General features: G+C 30.1%; 1 protein-coding gene across 2 annotated transcripts in view; it reads left to right on the top strand.

The window, feature by feature from the left end:
- Positions 1-23,118, top strand: part of LOC107454696 (PX domain-containing protein kinase-like protein) — a 45,578-nt gene that overhangs the window by 339 nt on the left and 22,121 nt on the right. For both annotated transcript variants that reach the window (XM_043049632.2, XM_043049633.2), the window contains exons 2-10: positions 5,696-5,881; positions 7,777-7,873; positions 13,086-13,163; positions 15,523-15,596; positions 15,690-15,764; positions 16,536-16,640; positions 19,409-19,547; positions 20,959-21,083; positions 22,083-22,200. In XM_043049632.2, the coding sequence (XP_042905566.1) occupies positions 5,696-5,881; positions 7,777-7,873; positions 13,086-13,163; positions 15,523-15,596; positions 15,690-15,764; positions 16,536-16,640; positions 19,409-19,547; positions 20,959-21,083; positions 22,083-22,200 (997 nt within the window). The remainder of the gene's footprint in view (positions 1-5,695; positions 5,882-7,776; positions 7,874-13,085; positions 13,164-15,522; positions 15,597-15,689; positions 15,765-16,535; positions 16,641-19,408; positions 19,548-20,958; positions 21,084-22,082; positions 22,201-23,118) is intronic.

Here is a 23,118-nt window from a genome sequence, read left to right as displayed (position 1 = left end):
AGTTTAAATCTATATCGTAATTATACTTTTTATTTTGCTCTTTATTTTGAAGTGATTCATAAATGAAGAGGGAAAAAAGTAGGAGTGCACTTTTTACATTTATACTTATTTTTACATATATCTTTTATTGCTGCTTTAGAAATGAAATGTACTTCTTTTAGTAGATTTCTTAGTAATACTACATTTATTTAACAAAGTAATAAAACTTTTTTGTGATGAAACAGTTGTGTATATATGATCTCCGTTACAATAATAGTCTATTAAGATCTACTAAATTTAATTCCATTGATTTAGTCACAGGGTGCGTAGCGTTTTAAAAAAGTGCTTAAAGGTGCTTATTTTCGTTTTTTAAAAGCCCTTAAAGGTGCTTTTTTATCGGGTGTAATTCGGGTGCTTAATTTTCCCTTTTTCGAAATTAGATTTTTCCTTTACCAAGTTGATTTTCGCTACGAATTATGCAGAAAGACACAGTTCACATTGTTCTAGTCAATGTTTTCACCATTAATTCAATCCCAATCTATTTCGGCGTATTGTCAGTCCGTAGCGTATGAAAACGCCAATCGTTTTACATGATTGAAAACTTCCTGAATTTTGATAATTGTCAAAAACAAGGCCAAATTTTTTTTTTTTTGATATGATGGTTAAAACAAGATAAAACCGTCAATTGTCGAAAATTTTCCAACCCGGGGTATGATATTTTTTTAAAGTGCTTACAAATATTTTTTGAGTGCTTGAAAAGAGGTTAAAAGGTACATTTGTTTTGTTGAATAATTTGGGCTATGTACCCTGAGTCATCATAACTTTCCTGATTAATTTAAGAGGTATTCTATAAGAAAATTTTTAAAAAACTTATATCGTTTCAATTAATTTTCTTTCTTAAAATTACAAAACAGCATTATAAAGTGAGTTCAGTATCTAAAAAAACAAATTTTACTCCATTTTTTTCAAAAATTTATTCTGTTCTTGTATAATTTGCTTCCTGGTAATTAATTTTGTCCATCAAATAAGAGCTTTGTTTTCCTTAGGGGGTGATAAAGTAAGTAATCATTGTAGGGAACAAATGGTAGATTCTTTTAAAGGTGTGTTAAGATTGCTAAAAATATCAGAATTTTTCTTTTAAAAGGAGGAAAATAACTTGGCCATTAGTCCTCTAAAAATGATTGTTTTATAAACGTTAAATGTTTAAATTGTACAGGAATGAGATTTTTCTGCCTTTTGCTGGATTTTTGTCTTTATATGATTTTTAAGTAAAATTTTCTGCCTTTCAGTTTTATCATTATAATTTTTTTTCATTCTTTTCGTATGGTTTTTCGAATTCTGTTATTTTTTCGGAAATCTCCCCATTGAAACGTTTGATTTTTGTCTATACCATCGTGATTTCACACCATTAGATGATAATTTTTTCTGCACCTCTCACATGGGTGCTTTCACATTTTCAAATTTTGATATTTTAAGTATGCAATGTTCGAATATAAAATTTGTGTTATCTCATTTTGATGTGTTTCATTCGTGACGATTCCATTGTAATTTAACATTGCTTGATGATAGTTTTTTCTGCAGTTATTAATAATTATTTCACCGCCTTTCAAACGGCTTTTCAAATTTCTGCAATTTTAATAGGATGTTATTACAACGTTCAAATTTCAGTTATCACTTTTTGACACATGTTGTGCTTAAAAAATGCAGCTTAATTTTGCATAATTGGATGATGGATTTTTTTCAGCTGTAATTTTCTTAAGCACTTAGCGCAGTTTAAAAAAAAAATTTTTTTTAAAGTTCTGATATTTCTCAGTACATTATTACTACACATGCCAGTGCTTTCATCAGAGTAAAAAAAATGGGTGAGAATTTCTCACCCTTTCTCAAAAACAGGGTGAGATTTCAGAAAGTTAAGTGAGATTTCTAAAAACTAAAAAAACACTAATAGACTTGAAAAAAAAAATCATTTTTTTTATTATAATACATTTTTAACGTCTTCTATTTTTTAAAGCATTGAATATTTTTGCTGCATCATCATAGAAGATTTTGCCTTTACTAGGTATTTATCCATATTACATTAGTGCACAAAAAATTTGAACGTCTTACATGAAAAAAACTTACCTACGGTAAACACGTAGTTGCAGAGAAATGTGTTCCGAAAGGGGTTCGGAGGGGTTGTGTTCTGTTGTTCGAAAAGGTTCTGAACAATACTGATAAATAGGGAAGCTAGATAACGGAGCAAATGTTGAAACGAATGAAAGATCCAGGAAGAAAAGTGAAACGGATTTTATTTTAAATGGCGTAAATCGAAGCTTTTTCCAAAATGCGAGAAATTCGCGAATTTTGAAATTGATTTATAGAATGCGCGAATTTCTCGCGGTTATAATTTTTTAATGCGAGAAAAGAAAAAAATATGCGAGATTCTCGCGCTGTAGTGAAAACACTGCATGCATTTCGAATTTGGGTTATCCCTTTTTGACGTGTTCAATTTGCAATTATTATGTTTTTTTTCTTCTTCCCCTTGCCATTTCCTCTTATTTTTTCTTACGCTGATATTTTTTACGTGATGTTATTACAACAAGCATGTTTTATTTATTTTTTGTTTTAAATTTAAGAGTCACACTTTGATAGTTTCGCTCAATTTTGCAACAATTCTATCTTCAAGAGCCGCGATGGCTCAGGGGACAGAGCTTTCACCTTCCAATGAGGTGAACTGAGGTTCAATCCCGACGATGGTTGGTCGATATGAATTCCGGCTTGCAACGACCACAGTGCTGACGTGAAATATCCTCAGTGGTAGATGGATCATTGGTTAGAGTCCCCTTTCAGTCAGGCTAACCGTTAGAGGTTTTGGTGGTCTTCCTCTCCATGTAACGCTAATGCAGGTTATCTCCATCAAAAAAGTCCTCTGCGAAGGCAAATTTCTCCCAATACTTGATCCAGGAGTTCCCTTGTCTTCTGTATTGGGTTCAAAATTACAAGTCTTCGGAGTTGAACATTAGTAGTGGTAAGCCCAAAAATTGGGTCGGCTGTTCAACGACCGTTATAAAATATAAAATAAAATTCTATCCTCAGGGTTGCCACTCCACAGAGAGAACGGGGAAAGCCTGTAAGATACAGGGAATTTAAAAATCACCTGAAATAACAGGTAAAAGTGCAGGGAATGTTTCTTTTTCTTTACAAACTGGGGAAATACAGAGAATTTTGTTTCTTATTTTTTGTCTTTTAAAAATGGTAACCACTCAAAGTGTTATCTATGGTATATTTAAGGATGATATTTCACTTATACTGCATTTTTTTTATTTACTATTGCATTATTTAAGTATGTTCAGCTGTTCCTTTTTTCCTGTATGTTTTTCCCTCATTTAAAATTAGTATAGTTAGTCTAATATAGCTGACACAAGAGTACAGTAATTTAGTTTCCTGTTCATATATTGTGTCTAATATGTACAGGGAATTTTTTTTTTCAAATTTGAGTGGCAACCCTGATTGTGTGTCTATATCATTTATGGATAATTTTAACCTACAGCTGTTTGTTCTTTCGTGACTATTTCCAAGAAGTCTCATAGTAAAGGAGCACAGCTGAAATAAAAATTTTGCCTTTTACTTTTTTTTACTTGCATAGTTTTAATAATATCTAAGACATTTGAAGATGAAGGTCCATATCAAATGCAGATGGCAAACCTATGCTCACTAAGTTGTAATCTAAAAGATCTTACTGATTATTACAAAAGATCTTTTTAGAGAACTTGCATTAACCATTTAAAAACTTTTATCTCTTTTTCTTTACTTTATTTTCAGAACCATGACATTTTCAAATCTACAAACTGTTAGTGCCAGGCATAAAATGTCTAAAAAATACTAGTAGAATTAATATTTTTTCTTGTCATTATATTACATTCATGAAAAAAATGAGCAATTTTTAGAATGTTATATAAAGAACTTTTTAACGACTGAAAACAAAAGAATGCACAAACTTAGAAAAATAGAAGCTTGTTAATTGCACTATCATTAATTATAAATCAAAATAAGTTATCAGCATTTCCTGACACATTGGTTTTGTAAAGGAAAAGGTGAGTAAGTTTTATTCTAAATGGAAGAATCATGCTTGATTTAAAAGTATCTTGGAACGTTTCACTGAGGCACAGTAATCAAAGCGAAACAAATAACATTTTATTTTATAACTGTCATTGAACAGCTGACCCAATTTTTGGAGTTTACAATTACTAATGACCAACTTCGTCGTCTTGTAATTTTGAACCTAATCCAGAAGACAAGGGAACTCCTGAATCAAATATTAGGAGTAATTTGCTTTTGTGGAGGACTTTTTGATGGAACTAACCCACATTTGCATTACATGGTGAGAAAAACCACGAAAACCTCCCACAGTTAACAAAGCAACTGTAACACTTGATCTGTCTATCATTGACGATATTTTGCATCAGCACTGTTGTCGGTGCAAGCCGGATGTGAAATTTGTATCGACCAGCCAACGCTGGGGTTCCAACCCAGTTTACTTCATTGGAAGGCGAATGCTCTAACCCTTGAGCCATCATGACTCCATGTTATAATTTAACATGGTATGTAGCATTTTTAAAAAGTGCTTATTTTTGATTTTTGTTTTTTAAAAGCCCTTAAGGGTGCTTTCTTCATTAGGTGTTTTTAAAAAGTTTCCCTTTTCGAAAATGAGATTTTTCTTTCTTTACCATGTCGATTTTCACCACGTATTATGCAAAATTGTGTTTTTCACATTGTTCTATTCATCGTTTTGACAATTCATTCCACCACAATCCATTTCGGCGCACTGTAGGTCCATAGCGTATGAAAGCACCAATCATTTTACATGTTTGATAAAATACTTGCGAGTCCGCATGTACATCTACTGAGCTAAGTTCGGTGAGATTCTTGCACTCTCATGTGCAACTCTGCTGCATTTTGCAATATATTCTCCATTTCAGGCTTCATTTTATATCGAACCGAGAAATCTCTCGATATTTTTATAGAGGCTAGTATAATCACGAAAAGAGTTCTTTGGCAGAAACTAGTTATTTTATCATGATCATGTGAAGTCTTTGAAAATTATTTTGCATTTTGTTAATGTATATAATGCTTAAAAGGTCCTTATTTTTTGTTGAAAGACTTGACTACGCACCCTGTTTAAGTAAATACGTAATATAGCAAATATGATTTATTAAATAATTTAATTTTAAATGATAAAACTTGCCGATGATAAGTTGAAATTCTGTGTCAAAGTATAATTTAATTGCATTAATTTCTTCTAGGTATACATGATGAAAGTGCAGAGGGGTCAATCAGAAGCATCATGGCAAGTCTCAAGGCGTTATANCTGCTGTATTTTGCAATATATTCTCCATTTCAGGCTTCATTTTTTGCACTCTGATATCGAACCGAGAAATCTCTCGATATTTTTGTAGAGGCTAATATAATCAAAAAAAGAGTTTTTTGTCAGAAGCTAGTTATTTTATCATGATCATGTAAAGTCTTTGAAAATAATTTTGCATTTTGTTAATGTATATATAGTGCTTAAAAGGTGCTTATTTTTTGTTGAAAGATTTGACTACGCACCCTGTTTAAGTAAATATGTAATATAGCAAATATGATTTATTAAATAATTTAATTTTAAATGATAAAACTTGCCAATGATGAGTTGAAAATCTGTGTCAAAGTATAATTTAGTTGCATTAATTTCTTCTAGGTATACATGATGAAAGTGCAGAGGGGTCAATCAGAAGCATCATGGCAAGTCTCAAGACGTTATAGTGACTTTGATACTTTGAACAATTTGTTATTATGCTCTGGTTTGGACATCCCCCTGCCCCCAAAGAAGCTTTTTGGAAAACTGGAAAGAGAGTTTGTTGCAGAGAGGCAGCAGGCTTTACAAGTATTGTCTTCATTTTATTAACTGTTTCTGATTAATCAATCTATATTTTTCTCTCATAAATTAAGCCTTAAAAAAAAAGAAGAAAAACTAGGGAAAAATACTTCGTAAAAAGGCACAAAAATGTACTTTCTCTGAATAGAGATATTTTTTTGTTGTTGATGAGTTTGGATTTCTGACCCACAAAATATAGGGGGTAGTCGAAATCTGGAAAGTAGGGTCCCCATAGTTTGGTCAGGAAAGCGATCCAAAGTTTGAACCCCTTAATGTTAATTTTATGTTTTGAGTATTTCACCATCTCCAAAACTTTTTAAGTGATTTGAAATGCTTTTGCGCACAATTATGAAATTCATTTATACAAGAATAATTCCATGCAAAATATAACATTTAGTAAGTATTTATTATTTTATAATGGCCAAAAATCATTTCAATTGTAAGGCATAAAATTTGAGCAAAATCAGTTCCTAAGAAATCGAATTTCAAAAATAAGTCTTATTTAAAATTCGATTTCTCAGGAGCCGATTTTGTTCAAAATTTGTATTTTTTTGTGTTAAATTGCATTCTTTAAAATGATTTAAGAAATTTTATTCTTTACAATTCAAAATATTTTTGACCATTATTAAATAAAATAATAAATAGAGACCAAGTGTTGTATTTTGCATGGAATTATCTTTGGATAAACAAATTTTATAGTTGTGGGGAAAAATTTTACAATTTGTTTAAAAAGTTCTCGAAATATGATGAATTACAAAAATATTAAAATTAACATTTAAGGGGCCAAAATATGGACCGCTCTCCTATGGGGACCATATTTCTCATATTGTGACAACCCCTTTACTTTGGGGGTAAGAAATCCGAATCCGTCGAAAAAAAGAGTATGTTTATTCTGAGAAAGTATGATTTTGTGTCTGATTTCATAACTTAAAATATCGTCTGCATTAATTAATAACACCAGTTGTCCAGTTGAAAAGATCAAAAGATGCCGCTGTCTGATTTATTTCACAAAAGCAGTATCATTTTCTCTCCTTTCTTTGCAAAGATAAAGCAAGGTGACAGGACAGATATTGATTCTTTAGTAGTGAAATAGCTTAACAATATTTTTAGTAAAGGATTAGGCAGAAAATTGACATGCTTTGAAAATGGTGAAAAGTTGCATTTTTTTCTTGTAATTTAAAACAAAAATATTTATTTATTTGTTTCAAATTTAGAAAAAGTAGTGTCCAGTTTGAAGAGATAGAAAAGAACGTTTCAGGGCAAAGATGACTGTCTGCGTTCGGATGCGGGAGTTTCCGCTTTGCGGAGAGTGTGCATAATGGTCAATTCATAGAAGATTCACAGGGAATTAAAAATATGTCCGTATCGAGAGGCGTCCGTTTTGCAGGAGTGTCCATAACAGGAGGTCTCACTATATGTATATATATATTCATATATATGTATATATATATTCATATATATATATATATATATAAGTTCAAAATGTAGAGAAAACATGGAAAAAAATTACAGAACAATGAAAGGGGGGGGAATTAATAAAAATCCGGAAAATGAAAGATACAATCTTTTCATCAGCTCACACGATTATATCTGCAAAAAGGAGTGCTTTCTAATATTGTATCAATATAGCCAAAGCAAAGTATATCAATGCAATAGTGTGAGAAGCACTAAAAAAAATTTTACAAAAAAATTACAACAAATGAAATAGAACACAATAAGTGAAAATATAACGTAAAAACAGATAATGAAATATAAAGAAAAAACAGACATATAGATTTCATTTCATGTTTCATTCTCTTTTTTATTATATTCTGTTTTTGTTTTTTTATATATAAACATATATATCATAAGAAAGCTCTTTTAGTCACCAAAGTTTTTTTTCAATAATGTTTTATCTTTTGAAGGTATATATAAATTTCTTGTTGTCTCATCCATTGCTTTCATCATCTATCCATGTAAAAAGATTCCTTGATCCGGCAAACTATTCCTTTAATTTTGTAGGTAAGTTTAAAACAAAAATTCCAATTGTTACAAGTTAGCAGATGTTATAAGTAAGCTTGAACTTAAAATTTAATTTTTCTCATTTCCTCAAATTCTTTTAATACTTTCTTTTTGGTTTTATAATTGGAGTGTGTATTATAACTAACTCAGATCACTTTTTTGCTTTTAAACCTCAGTTTTCTTGTTACTCTGTAATTAATTCTACACTGTACAAAAAACACTGTTTCCTTTTTTCATGTTTTATTTTATTAAATGCATAATTTTTATAAGAATTTTTTTTTTTTAATGCACGGAAAAAAAGGTTTTTCTTCATTTCTTCCCCCCCCCACCCTTCCATAAAAATTTTTTTCAAAAAAAGGATTCAACTTACCAAAAAAAAAAAAAAATTAATATATAGCTCGCTCACCAGGAGTTGGTACTGGACTCCACCTCCTCGGACGAAGAGTTCATTTCAGCGAGATAGTAAGAGGAGAAACGTCTCCGCGTTTGAAATTCTGACAACCCTTAATACTCGCCAAATGCAAACAATGAATTTTTTTCCAGTCACTTACTTTGCTTTGCAATCTGCTATTATACCTTTCGTTACTCTAGCTCAGTGGTTACCAACTGGCAGACAGCGAAGCCTTTTTTGTGGTCCGCGAACTATAATATATTAGTTGTCTTTTTTTTAGGATAATCTTCGTAAAAAATCTATATGGGTTTAAAATATTTTTCTTTCTTTTAAAAAAAACCTAATTTCTTCGTTTCTGTGAAATTTAACATACCAACAGTGCAAAAAATTCTTTTTCTCAAGTTTTGCATCAAAGAAAAAATTTATTCAAACACAAAAATAATCGTGTATGTTGCTCGTGTATCGTGTATTTTGTTATTATAATTTAACATGTGTGTATCAGAAATTTTCTCAAAGAAACTCTCCGATTTAACTTTTTGAAAACACTCATTTTGGACGAAATTATTTACGTTTGTAAATTTTGTAGCCAGAATTTTTTAATATACAATGAAATATTTTTAAAAATCTACTTCTTATTTTAATTTGTAATTCAATACTTTTGTGTTGTACAACTTGATAAAAATCTGACAGTAATATTTAATGTTCCTTCAAACATAAAAGAGTCCTATATAAAATTTTAGAAAAGTTGCAGCCGGCCATTTGACTGGTGTTTTTAATTGCGGCCCTTGGCCTCATGTAAGTTGGAAACCCCTGCTCTAGCTAATTATATGTACTGCAGCAAAATGTCTCAAAAGGAAGAAATATCATAAAATAAATGAAGTATTTAATGTTAAAAATATGCCCATAGAGATTGCGAAATAGATATTTTTTGTCATACGATCACAAAATAGCAACCTTGTTTAGGATATTTCACATCCATCTCCCAAAAATAGCAAAATAGTATTGTCAGGTACCACGTTATAGAGGTGGAGCCAAGTGCCAACTCCTGGTGGTCGAACTATAGAGATGTTCTCGTCACCCAGTTTTTGGATGAAAATGATAGGTTAGGATTGAGTTGCATAGCTGCCAACTGTACTAGATTTACAACTAGACTAATGGATTTTGTCAGTTTCTCCTGGTCTACTGGTTTAATAAAAACTTGCCTGATTTTGTATTTTTCAGATAATTTCCTAAAATTAAGCAAGTTACATAAAAAATTTTTTAATTAAAATAGAATTTTTTCATAATTTATTGTTTTTTTTTTTAAATATTTAAATAAATATTACTAATACATTATGAAGCAAGCTTCAATAATAGTATTCAGTTTAAGGCTTTTTTTTCTGAAATTTTCAGTTTAATGTTTGTTTAGAATAGCACAACCTTTTTGGGTGAAGGGCCACTTGCAGAGAAGGAAGATTAACGAAGAGCCGCACGCATATTTAGTCATGTTAGCAGCAAATATAATTTTTATGTAAACATTAGTGTTCTAAACACAAAATATTTATATCAGTAAACTTGATAGAATATTTGCAGAAAATTAAATACTTTTAATTATTTAAATCTAAAAAAACTTATACATTTTTATAAAATTTTTCACACAATAATTAATTTATTAAATATATATATACAGTGTAACGTCCCATATCCGGACGTCCCTTTCCTGGAAGGGTCGATTTCCCGGACACTTTTTAACAATCAAAATAAACAAACATCTCTCCATTTTCCCCCTTTCCTTAAAAAAAAAAAAAAAGGTCTTTTGACACATTTTCTCTTTTTCTAGCTTGCACTGAACCTCTGATTTATGCATCGAACCCATAAATCACCAGAAAGGGGAAGTGCAGATCTACCAAGACCATTGAGTGACCTTTAGTGACGCTCCTCCCTTGGAACGTAGGAAAAAGAGGGAGATTTGTTTTCAAAACACCGCAATTGAGTCCCCTCCCCCCTCCTTTCCCATGCAGGTGGCTAGTAAAAGAGGCATTTCCTGAAACCTTTTTATTGCAAGAAGAAATACTGTGGAAAAGGGTAAACGGGGCAAGCGTTAAGGTGGAGGGGGAGTCAAAATGGAAAATTTGAATAAGTCTAAAAGGATACATGTCCTTGAGAAACCAAAAATTCGTTCTTCCCCATACCATGTAATATTTAGGAGGCGGGGGGAAAAAGGGGCAACATTCTTTCTTTAGCAGATTCTTTCAGTCATAGAAGAAAAAATAAAGAGAATCCGAACAGCGTGCCTCGCCTTTATGCTTGATTGATAGCCAATGATTGGAGAGTAAACAATAATTTGTTACTTCCCTACCCTCAACTTAAATGATCTCCTCTTTACACTTATTTTCTTTCACAAATAAGGAGGAAATGAATTTTTCTCCTCCACCTACCCACCTTAATGAATGACAGGAATTTCCCTTTCTTGCTTGAATCATTCTAGTTAAAACTGGCGGATTATTATTTTCATATGTCAATTTTTTTTTTGTTTTCTATATTTTAAGCAATAATATTTTTTTCTAATATTTCATATTTTATTGACTAGATATTCCAATACTAAAACATTATTCCCCTAAAAAATAATGTTTATTTATTTTTTCCTTTTTAGATAATTTTAAGCTTTGTTCCAGAATGACATGAATTTCCCCTTCCTGCTTGAATCGTTCTAGTTCAAAATGGCGGATTAATATTTTCATAACTGTTAAATTTTTTTTCGTTTTCCATATTTTCAGCAATAATATTTTTTTTCCTAATATTTTATATTTGATTGATACATATTCTAATGCTAAAACATTATTCCCCTTAAAAATAATGTTTATTTTTTGCTTCTTAGATTCAGATCGTTTATTAAATCATTTTAAGCTTTGTTTACCTTGGGGGTCTATTATACGGAAAAATCTATTATACGGACTTCTGGAAGTCCCACCGATTCCGGATACACGACTTTACACTGTATATACACACATGCAATCACATACATGAATATTGGGAGAGGGACATTAATTCTAGCCAAAAAGAAGCTTGCAGAATGAAACTGTAAAAAATATACACATTTTATAGATGTAATATAAATTTGATTTAAATATTTTAATTAAAGAAAATTTACAATGTTTAAACAAAAACCAAATTAAAGATTTTTTTTGCATTCAGAAGCTCTCACGGGCCATACGTCAACAGCCGGCGGGCTGCATGTGGCCCGTGGGCCTAAGGTTGTGCACCCCTAGTCTAGAACTTCCTTTTTAAATTAATTTAAAAAAATCTTTTTATCTATCAATAATAAATTACTTGTTTTTTACTGTTCACAAATTATGAGTTAACATAATAAAAAACATTTCAAATCTATCAGAAATGGAAAGTATTACTGACCATTTATTTCACTTATAAAGTTGTTGTATTTGATGACGATAAAAATCACTAAATTTCCCTATATATAAAATATTTAGTAACTGTTATCGAGAAATTCATAGTATTTCGTAAAGTCGACTGGATTTTTTCCTTTCTATGTTGGCCGCTATGGAGTTGATTTTATAGGCCTCAACCATTTGAATAATTGCACTAATAGTTCAACTCTCTGCAAACATAATTATCTTTCTATGTTTAATTTAAAAGTGCAAAAGACTTAGATCTATTGACATGCAAAAATTTTATTTTCTACAGAAAACTTTATTAAGATTTTGTTGATATTGAATGCATTTTGTGTTAATTTAACTCACGTTTCAGACAAATTATGTATTCAAATAATTTTTATGTATGCCTTACTTTTTTCCATTACAAAATAGTTTTAAAGTAAATAAATATTTAATTTGAATAAATAAATTATTAATGTAACTCTCTTATAAAAAAATAATGTTAAATTTATTACTTTTTTATTAATATTGTTATCTTTTTGAAAAAGTAATTCGTTGAAGCTTATAAATATAAAAATTATTGTTTTTATTTAAAGAATGATATTATTTAACTGTGTGAAAGTCATAGAGCAAATACTAAAAAAAGTCTAATTGTTCAACCTAATATTGCAAACAAGCTTTAAACCTAAGCTTACTGTAAAAAAAATTAGTGTTTCTTTAAAAAAATATAGATAAGTATTAGATAAAACAAGGTAAGTAACTAGTATGTCAATAACTAGTTTTATATCTCTAAAAAACTTTGTGCTCGGACACTGAACATCTTTCATTTTATTTAAGTATATATATATATATACTATATATATATATGTATACATTTATATATATATATATACATTGTGCGTAGTGCTTTTAAAAGGTGCTTATTTTTGATTTTCGCTTTTAAAAGCCCTTAAATTTGCCTTTTTTTATTGGGTGTTTTTAAAAAGTACTTAATTTTCCCTTTTCGAAAATTGGAATTTGTTTTTTTTTAACCATGCTGATTTTCGCCATGTGTTGCGCAAAAGCGTGCTTTTCAGATTTTTTAGCGTTTTCACAATTCATTCAATCGCAATTTATTTTGGTGTACCGTCGGTCCATACTGTATGAAAGCGCCAATCATTTTACATGTTTGATGAAATACTTGCACTGAGCTGGGCTCGGTGACATTATTGTAACTCTGCTGCATTTTGCAAGGTACTTAATTTCATGCTTCATTTTAGCCCCCTCTAATATTAAACCAAAAAGTCTCTTAATCATTTTATAATGGCTAATAAAGTCAAGAAAAGAGTTTTTGACAGAAACTAGTTTTTTTCATCGTGATAATGTAGTGTTTGAAAATTATTTTGCATTTTGTTAAAGTATATAGTGCTTAAAAAGTACCTAAAAGGTNTATTGTTAATTTTTGTTTCAGAGACATCATTACAGCATGTGTCCATGGTTTTTCGATCTGAACCACAATGGGAAATAGCTGAACCTTTACTTGATTTTGGTATTTTTTTAAAATTATATTTCTATTTTATTGTTTATTTTCTCTAAACAAGATTCATATAATTAAGTAGGAAAGGAAATGGAATATTTTAAACTTTTAAATAAAAAAAAATTTTTTTTACACTGATAGTGTGATGCATCATTGGATAATTAATTTAAATTAAAGTTTTAAAACTAAGGACTCACTTCGTAAGTTAAATTTAGGCGAAAATTCAGTAAGGTGTAGTAGTAATGTCATATAAATCTAAAAACTCCTCGGGTAAAATGTTCAGAAATCTAAAGTTTGTAAGGTTTGAGATCTTAGAAGAGTTAAATTATTGCTCTCTGTTTTGTAAGATATTACCTATACAAATATCTTTTATTTAATTCAATTTGTTGTCGGTATATATCTATTCACTCATTGTCAGCTGAAAATTTTCAGAAGGACAATAATAGTAATAATATATTTTTCCTCTTCAAATTTAGATGTTGAAGTCATTCTCATTATATGAATACCTAAATCACTAAAATTGAATCAGTAAATAGTTAAGTGTGTAACTAGTACAGCTTTAATAAACTGAATAACAATATAAATTACAAACTAACTGAATCACTAGCAAAGTAACTGAAGCATTAAATCACTTACGGAATAATTTATGTCTGTCGTGTTCCACCGGACCTGCACTTTCTTAAAAAAGTTTTGTAACTTTTTTTATTCCATTATCATCATAGTTGGCCAGATAGCCCAATGTGGGCCAATGCCTTCCTCTGAAGATATCTCCATAATGACTTCTGATTTGTCTTTGATCTCCAACTGCAAGATAAAATTGTATTGATGCACAATTGCAAGAAAATCAGACTCCACCAAATCAGCCCATCTCAACCGCGGCCTTCCCGGCTTTCTTGCTCCAGTGGATCTGAAAAGCAGCATCTTTTTTTTGTATTGTCATCACCCATTCAAATCACGTGGGCCATCCAATTCATTCTATTTATTTTTATGTATTTATTAATATCAGGTTGTTTATAAATCTTGTACAGTTCAAAGTTAAATCTCTTCGGTTATTGTTTTCATTTACACCACCAAGTATACTTTTTTTTTTCCTTTCCTCCAAGCCCTGAGCATGGACCTAGGTTATACAAAACCCTTAACCATGAAGCCCAGGACTTGGACAGCACCAAGTACACTTCGCAAAATCTTTCTTTCAAATATTACGATATAATTTTCCTCCAGTTTTGCCATTGTCCAAGCTTCAGAAGCGTATGTCGAGACTGACCTTACAAGAGTTTTGTAAATTAAGAACTTTGTTTTTTTAGAAAGAAATCTAGATTTAATAAATCTTCTCAGTCCTATTTGGCAGGTAGAGTTGGTTGTTTATTTCAGGAGACATTCTGTTATCAATAGTAATAATTGATCCTAAGTAAGTAAAACTCCTTACTGTTTCAAATCTATTTCCAGATAGGGGTTTGGGACTCTGTTTCTTGAAAATTACATGTATTTTGTTTTCTCTACATTTATTCCAAGTGACCTTAAATTCAGATTTTTCAACTCTTTGCTTATGACGCTTAGCTTGCTATCTGCTAATCAATGGCGCTTAGCTTCATGGTGCGTAGCGTTTTTAAAAAGTGCTTATTTTTGATTTTCGTTATTTAAAAGTCCTTAAAGGTGCTTTTTTCTTGGGATGTTTTTAAATAATGCTTAATTTTCCCTTTTCAAAAATGAGATTTTTTTCGTTACCACGTCGATTTACGCCACGTATTTTGCAAAAGCATACTTTTCACATTGTTCTGTTCAACGTTTTCACAATTCATTTACGCTTACACTAGGTCCATAGCGTATGAAAGTGCCAATAATTTCACATATTTGATGAAATACTTGCAAATCCATATGTGTGTCTACTGAGCTGGGTTCGGTGAGATTATTGCCTTCTCATGTGCAACTCTGCTGCATTTTGCAAGATATTCTCAATTTCAGGCTTCATTTTCCACTCTCTGTTATTGAACCAAAAAAATTTCTCGATCATTTTATGAGGGCTAATATAATCAAGAAAAGAGTTCTTTGTCAGAACCTAGTTATTTTAATATGTTCATCTAAAGTCTTTGGAAATTATTTGGCATTTTGTTAATGTATATAGTGCTTAAAATATTTTTGAGCGCTTAAAAAGTACTTAAAGGGTGCTTATTTTTTGTTGAATGATTTGGCTACGCACTCTGTATCTGCTAATCGATGAAGTTTGTCATTCTGGTGCACTTGCTGTACCATACGTAAATGTACAATTAGTAGAGTTATGATTAATTAAAAATTGTAATCTGTAAATAATCTGACTGATTGCATGATATTTGTTATCTACACTAAACGTTTAAAATGTTGTTGATGTTTTCAGGTTGGAGGATACGAAAACAGTATTTTAGTATAAAATCGAAGAATGAATCTAAAAAGAGATTTGTTCTCTCATGGGTACTGTTAATTTTTTTTTCTTGTGGTTTTTATTTTGAAATAATTTCTGTGTAAGAAGAAAATAAATAAATAAATTATTCATATTATGTTTAGACGGCTTTGGGACCAGACCAGTATCTCAATGAAAAAGATTTATCTTCAGCTGTCAAACTTTTAGGCTCCATAAAGGTTTGTAAATATCTACTTTACGTTTTTCTGCCCATAAATAGAAAAAAAATGTGTGTATATACAGTCGGACTTCTATTTAACAAACCTTCATTTTGCGAATTTCTCTATTTTGCGATTTTTTTTTTAAGAACCTGGAACGTTTTTAGAAAATTTCAAAGAAGAAATTGTAAAATAACTTCCGAATAGCGAAGTGAATTTTCTATTTAACGAACTTTTCTTTGAGATGCATTTTCCCTGTTTCTCTAAATGTTTCTGAACATTTCAAACTTGTTAATGCATTTTATGGGGGAAATGACCTTGAACTGATTTTCGAAGCCACTTAATTTTTAGAGAAAGCAGTAAAACCCATTTCCCTTTTTGTTTGCATTTCAAACTAAAAACTGTGACTAAATTTACGGCATGTGGTAATGTATGTTTGAAATTACTTTTATAATAAATGCAGCTATAATTTTATACATAAATTTAGCTTCTTTTAGTTGAAAATGTTTTGTAGCCGATTTCTTTTATTGTTAAGATTTATGAAATAAATAGTAGATACTAGTTTACAAGATAAAGATGTATCAATTGCTATTTTAATTATGTCTAGTGTTTACGAATTTAAAACTTGTTTTGTGTTGTTTAAGTATTTCAAAAGTTATTTTCTATTTATTGAATTTTCCATATTACAAACTTATTTTTGGGATTTAGCGACTTTGTAAAATAGAGGTCCGACTATATTTTTAAAGCTAATCTGTTTAATTTCACTTTTGTTCATTATTGTTGTTTGTTTAGCATCCTTTCATCCTCCCTGTATCAATGTGCTGTGTCAGTTCGAATGGGGCTCTAGTCATATATGATTTTCTGGAAAATGGAAGTATTCGAGATTATTTGTGCAAGGTATTTTATTTATTAGAATTTTATTATTGTTACTCTGTGGATAGTTCTGACTTTTGTTTAAAAATTTGAACAAAATTTTTTTTCATTAGAAACAATTTAAAAAAACAACAACAGAAAAACAGCTTTTTGCACATATTTTAACTATTGTATATCAGTGATATGATTGTTAAACAATATTTATGGTACATTTCTACAAGTTTCTATTTTATAAGGTTGCTCTTCAGTTTCACTTATTACATTGCCAACCATTGTTTCCAAATTCCTTATGTATTGGGAATGCAAATTAGTTCGGTCCGTTTTCAAACGAAGACTCTGGCTGTTATGAATGTTTCATAGTGACAGCTGGTTTTGGTGGTTTCAGAGAGGTTAGACATCTGTCAGTAATATTCAGTTTATATCGCTTTGAGTTTCATGCAAAAGCCCTGTTTTTTACTTTGTTGAATAGGTCAAATTTTGTGGTAACTAAGCAGCATTTGCGGGAGGTTTTATGTTTCTGCTTTAATTGCAAGAAAAGTGCAGCTAAAGCGCATGGAATGCTTGTAGAAGTTTATGGTGACAATGCTCCAACTGATAAATCGTAGGGAATGGTTTCAACATTTCAAAAATGGTGAATGGTGAAAGAAGAATATTGAATGGTGTTGTATACTATGAGCTGCTACAACCTGGTGATTCCATTACGGGCGATTAGTATAGGCTACAATTGATTCGTTTGAGCTGTGCATTAAGTGAAAAACGGCCGGAATATGAGCAAAGACATAACAAAGTTATTCTTCTGCATGATAACCGTCGGCCTCATGTTGCAAAAGTCGTAAAAAATAATTTCCAAACACTCGAGTGGGATAATTTACCTCACCTGCCGTATTCACTGGACATTGCTTCTGATTACTGGCTGTTCTGACCGATGCAGCACGATTTGGCAGGTCATTGGTTTAGTTCTTTCGCAGAAATCGAAAATTGGCCCCTAACTTGGATCGCCTCAAAAGACAAGAAATTTTTTCGAGATGGAATTTGAAAATTGCCTGAGAGGTGGGAAAAAGTAGTAGCCAGCGATAGACAATACTTTGATTAATCTGTTCATTCATTTCGTTCAAAAATAAATTCATTTTTTACCACAAAAGAGCGGACCGAACTAATTTGTACTCCCAATCAATAGCTTAATAAATTACTGCCCCGCTGTGGACTAATCGTAAAGACATGGTTCCCAATAGATCACCAAAGCCAAGCAAAACTGGCTGCGGTCCGTATGCAGGTGGGTGACCACTCTGATCAGTCTGTATATGGGCTGATTGTGCCCTGTATCTGTCCTCGTTAAACTGTTCTACTGTAGAGTGCTGGACATCGCAGGTCATCGGGCTGCTAAAGCAAAGATCAGATCAACTCTGCAGTGGATCAGAATTGAGATGGCATGTCTTCGGATCATCCTCAGGGATGTTTCCCAGACCATCGCCAATAGCCCATTGTGCAGCTCTAATGCAACGTCAATAAAGTACCTACCTACTTACCTAATAAATTGCTGGTATATAAATGTTAAGCTGGTTAGATCATTCGCCAAGCCCGATTTTGAGCAATCAGAATTTGCAAATCGTCAACCTGATATGTTCTTAATCAGCAAACCATTGCAATTTACCTAAATATTTTGAAAAACATCATAACTGCTAAAATTTCCATTGTAAAATATGAGCTAGAAATGTCCGGAATGAAAAAATGATAGAAATGAACAAATAAAATATATGAGCTAGAAATGTCATTACTGGCATCACTAATAATTTTTTTTCTTCTAAATCCTGGTTTTGTATATTATTGGAAATATTATTCTAGTTGTTTGTTCAATTAATACTTGTTAAATAAAATTACTAAAACTAAAAATGTCATTACTGGCATCACATTTTCTCTCTTGAATCTGATTTTGTATATTATTTGAAATACTATTATAATTTATTGTTCAATTAATACTGGTTAAATTCATATTACTAGAATACAAATTGCTAGAACTAGAAATGTCATTACTGGCATCACCAATATTTTTCTTCTTTTTAAAATCTGATTTTGTATATTATTTGAAATACTATTATTATAATTTATAGTTCAATTAATACTTGTTAAATTCATGTTACTAGAATACAAATTGCTAGAACTAGAAATGTCATTGCTGGCATCACTAATATTTTTCTTCTTTCTGAAATCTGATTTTGTATATTATTTGAAATACTATTATCATACTTGCCAAGTCTCCTGTTTTTTAACAAATACTCCTATATTTTACAACTATCTCCTGTTTGCCTGTATATTCTCAAATTTTTCTGTAATTGTAGAAGAAATTAAAAAAAAAAAAAATTCATGATAAAATATCTGCATAATGCAGATATTTTACTTGCTACTTTTCTTATTCCTGACCAGATAGTGCTATAGCCAGCATTGTAGTATGTTGAATCTTTATAGTTTAAGTAATTATAAATAATGGTTTTTAAAAAAATCATCTTTAGATTAAGATTGATGTACATGTTTTTTACTTCGCTAAATGTAAGTGCTTATATTATTTCCAATTTTGAATTTCTCTTTTTGATTGACATGATTATGTATGATTATCAAAACTTTACCCATTTAAATGTCGCTAGTAAAATCTCCGTTATTTTATTTCTCCAATGTTGGCAGGTATGAATTATTGTAATTTTCTGTTCAATTAATACTTGTTAAATACAAATGCATGTTTAATGATCTGATGCTCAATATTTTTATATGTATCAATCTTTTGTTTGTATTTCTTACAGACTAAACCTCGTACACCATTTTTAAAAAAGTATGGAAATCCCAAATCTTTCAATGCATTTGAATTATCGAAAATCAAGACTTATGGTGGCCAAATTTTAACAGCCTTAAAATTTCTGCATGATCGGGGATTTTATCATGGTAATTAATTTGATTTAACGATTTGATTGAAAGTTAACTAATTCTAGTCATCAATAAATAAAGTATTAAGTCATAGAGTGTATCCATGAAATGGATACACTCTAAATTGACAAAAAAAGTACTACATTTTTGCTTTGTTTGCATTCCGGAAAAAAAAAAACAGTACTGAAAAAACCCTATTAGTTGTATTCCATTCATTCTAAGTTTGCATTGTGAAAAATGCAAAAGAATTATAAAATAATTAAAATATCATTTCAAAAGTGTCTTAATTTTATTACTTCAACAAATACCAATTTAATTTTGCTAAAAGAAACTCATTAATGCAGCAATATTTTCACAATAAATTTTTAAGATTGCAAAAATCATTAAAATTTTTTATAATTGCAAAAATCATTAAAATTTTTTATAATTTATTATTATAATTACAGGGTGCATAGCATTTTTTAAAAGGTTCTTATTTTTTATTTTTGTTTTGTAAAAGGCCTTAAAGGTACTTTTTTCAATGGGTATTTTTAAAAAGTGCTTAATTTTCCCTTTTTCAAAATGAGATTTTTCCTTTAATGTGTTGATTTTCTCTTCGAATTATGCAAAAAGACACAGTTCATATTGTTCTATTCAAAATTTTCCATATTAAGTCAATCCCAATCTATTTCAGCTTATTGTCAGTCCGTAGCGTATGAAAATGCCATTCGTTTTACATGATTCAAAATTTCATGATTTTTAACAATTGTCAAAAACAATGCCAAAGGCTTTGTTTTTTTGACATGACGGTTGAAACAAGATAAAACCGTTAATTGTCAAAAACTTTTCAACCCTGCCTAATTATGATTTTTTTTAAAGTGCTTAAAAATATTTATTGAGTGCTTGAAAAAAACTTAAAAGGTGCTTATTTTTTGTTGAATAATTTGGTTGTGCACCTTGAATTATGTTATAATGTTTTGTAACTTTTAAAATTAGCAATTTAAAAAAAAAATTTTTTTTGTTGAAAGAATATCAGTTGGTTTGAATCATGATTTAAACCCAGAATTAATTCAAGTTGATTTAAACCTGTTTTTGTAAGTAAAACAGCATTTATTATGTATGTAGAAGAAGTTGGAGGATTTTCTTTTTCTGCATTTTGTTCCAAGTTATTGGAAAAACTTTGCTTCATTTAAGATACCTAAGAGATTTCAATGTAGCTAATTTTATTGTTAAACATTAGTTATCAAATTTCTTCAATGTTTTCTTTGTTTATAAATATTTTATTCAGCCTATTTTTGAAAATCATAGTTTAATTACAAAACTAAGTTAAATAATATACCTGTTTAACATAAGCATATCTCTCTCAAGGAAATGTGTCTGTGGAATTTGAAAATTGCATATTAGGAATTGTGTTTTGTTTTCAATAATATTTCCTTTTGAAATTCCATAGGTAGCATTCAAGCTGGGAATGTAGCTATTGTAGATGGTCAGTGCAAGTTATTAGATGTTTTCAATGGTGTTCTTGGAGTCCCTTCATTTCTGAGATCCCATATCTCTCAGTTAAAAGGAGTTCAAGTAAAACTTATTTGTTTTCTTAATATTCTCCTGTTGCGAGTAAACAGATTTTAAGTAACAGTTCACAGCAAAGCTAATTTTTTAACATTACCCATACTGTGGATTCCTGCAGCGATGGTTGTGCTCCGGAAAAAATCCGAATTTCCGGATTTTTCGCTAACCACTATCCGAAATTTTCTGAAAATCCTAGATTCAGAATTTTTAAGAAATCACCAATCACATTTATGAATAAAAACTCTTGTATATTTTATTTAAAAATATTAGAACTAGAATTAATACTTGGCATCTCTTTCATTTGTAAATATTTTTTCTGGTAGAATAATAAATGTAATTAGAGATAAAAGTAAACTTATACATAATTATTCATTTAAATTAGGCTGCATTTAATTTATTTAGAATTTCATGTTTTGAAAATATCAATGATTTAAATTTATAAAGACATCAATTTTTTGAAATGCGTCATTAATGATTTTCTTCAGGAAATTTTCAGGATCATTGAGTTGGGCTCACAATCACCCTTGTTCCTGTTTACACTATTTTCTAATTGTTTTATCAAAAAACTCTTTTTATTAATATTTCTATGTGTTTTATTAATATTTCTATGTAAATACAGTACAGAACCCGTTATCCGGAAATCAGAAAACCGGAAAACCAAAAAACCGGAACGAAATTCAATAAATTTTCTCGCCATTTTTAATATTTTTTTTTTCCCTCATAAGATTTTATGATTTTTCTTTCTTTTTTTAAAGATGTTTTCCTTACCATCATTTTGGAAATAATCATTAGTGTATTACTTCATTGTTTTTTCTTATTTTTAAGATTATTTCCATTTTTTTTTCAGTTGGGTTTAACAATAAAAAAACGGCTTTTTGTAGCGATTCAGAAAACCGGAAAAATCAGTTATCTGGAATAGCGGTGGTCCCGACCGTTCCGGATAATCGGTTCCCTACTGTATTTCTATGTGTGGAAACAATAGTTTTTAAAGTTCATATTTTACAGACCGTAGAGAACATTGATGTGTATTGCTTTGGGCATTTAATGTATGAAATGACTTTTGGAGCTCCCCTCTATGAAACCACCTGTGATAATTTGCCAAATAGCTGTTCACCTGACTTGCGTATGTTTAAGTTGTTCATCATTTATGTATGCAAACTAAATTATTAATCATTTTGCACTATCTTTTTTTTTTATTATGCTCAATGCCTCTCTTATTTGTAAACTGTGTTTTTCCAACCTCCGTTGATCAGCTGATTCAATTTTTGGGTGTACTACTACTAATGTTCAACTCCGTAGCCTTATAATTTTGAACCAAATTTCGAAGAAGGGAACTCCTGGATAGTCTGTCCAGGGTATATTTACTACCGTTTAGCAGTAACTTCACAAATTCAACTGGAATGGTAGTTTCACAAAGTACTTTTAATAAAGCAAGTTCTCATGCTCTTGTTGCAATCTGGGGAAAAGAGGAGTTTTTTTGCCAGATGTCTTTTACGAAAAGGTGGCACATGTTTGGTCAGATACTACAATGTGGTAAACCTAAACGGTCACTGACGCCATGTCAAAGCGAGTTTCTTTTTTTTAGCTGACTTTTTTTAAAATGAAACAACGAGGGTCATCCTTTGTAAACTTTACAGAAAGTTAAAGTTTGAACATTATAATAAACATTCGAACATTATCTTAAACACTATTGTAAATTTAATCTAACAGACCTTTATTTTTTATTAAAATTTTTTTTTTCTCTGTGAAACTTTTTTCTGTATGACCTAGTCAAAAATGTTCTCATAATGAAAATAACTTTTAATGCCAGTACTGTTAAATGCATGTTTTTATTAAATTCAAGTTGAAATTTAACTATGAACAATGATTTTTATGGAATTTTAAAATTGGATGCAATTTTAAGCCCACAATTTTACAATAGCAAAATTATCTTTTTTTATGAGAAAAATATATAGAAATGTACCTGTCATAAATGACTTTTATTTGAAGTGACAATTTTTGAAAATATTTTCGTACTTTACACTATTTTTGTGTTGAGTTT

Source organism: Parasteatoda tepidariorum, chromosome 10 (genome assembly GCF_043381705.1).
Source record: "Parasteatoda tepidariorum isolate YZ-2023 chromosome 10, CAS_Ptep_4.0, whole genome shotgun sequence".
Classification (NCBI taxonomy): Eukaryota; Metazoa; Arthropoda; class Arachnida; order Araneae; family Theridiidae; genus Parasteatoda; species Parasteatoda tepidariorum.
The sequence above is the reverse complement of the archived record's forward strand: the minus strand, read 5'-3'. Positions and strand labels throughout refer to the sequence as shown.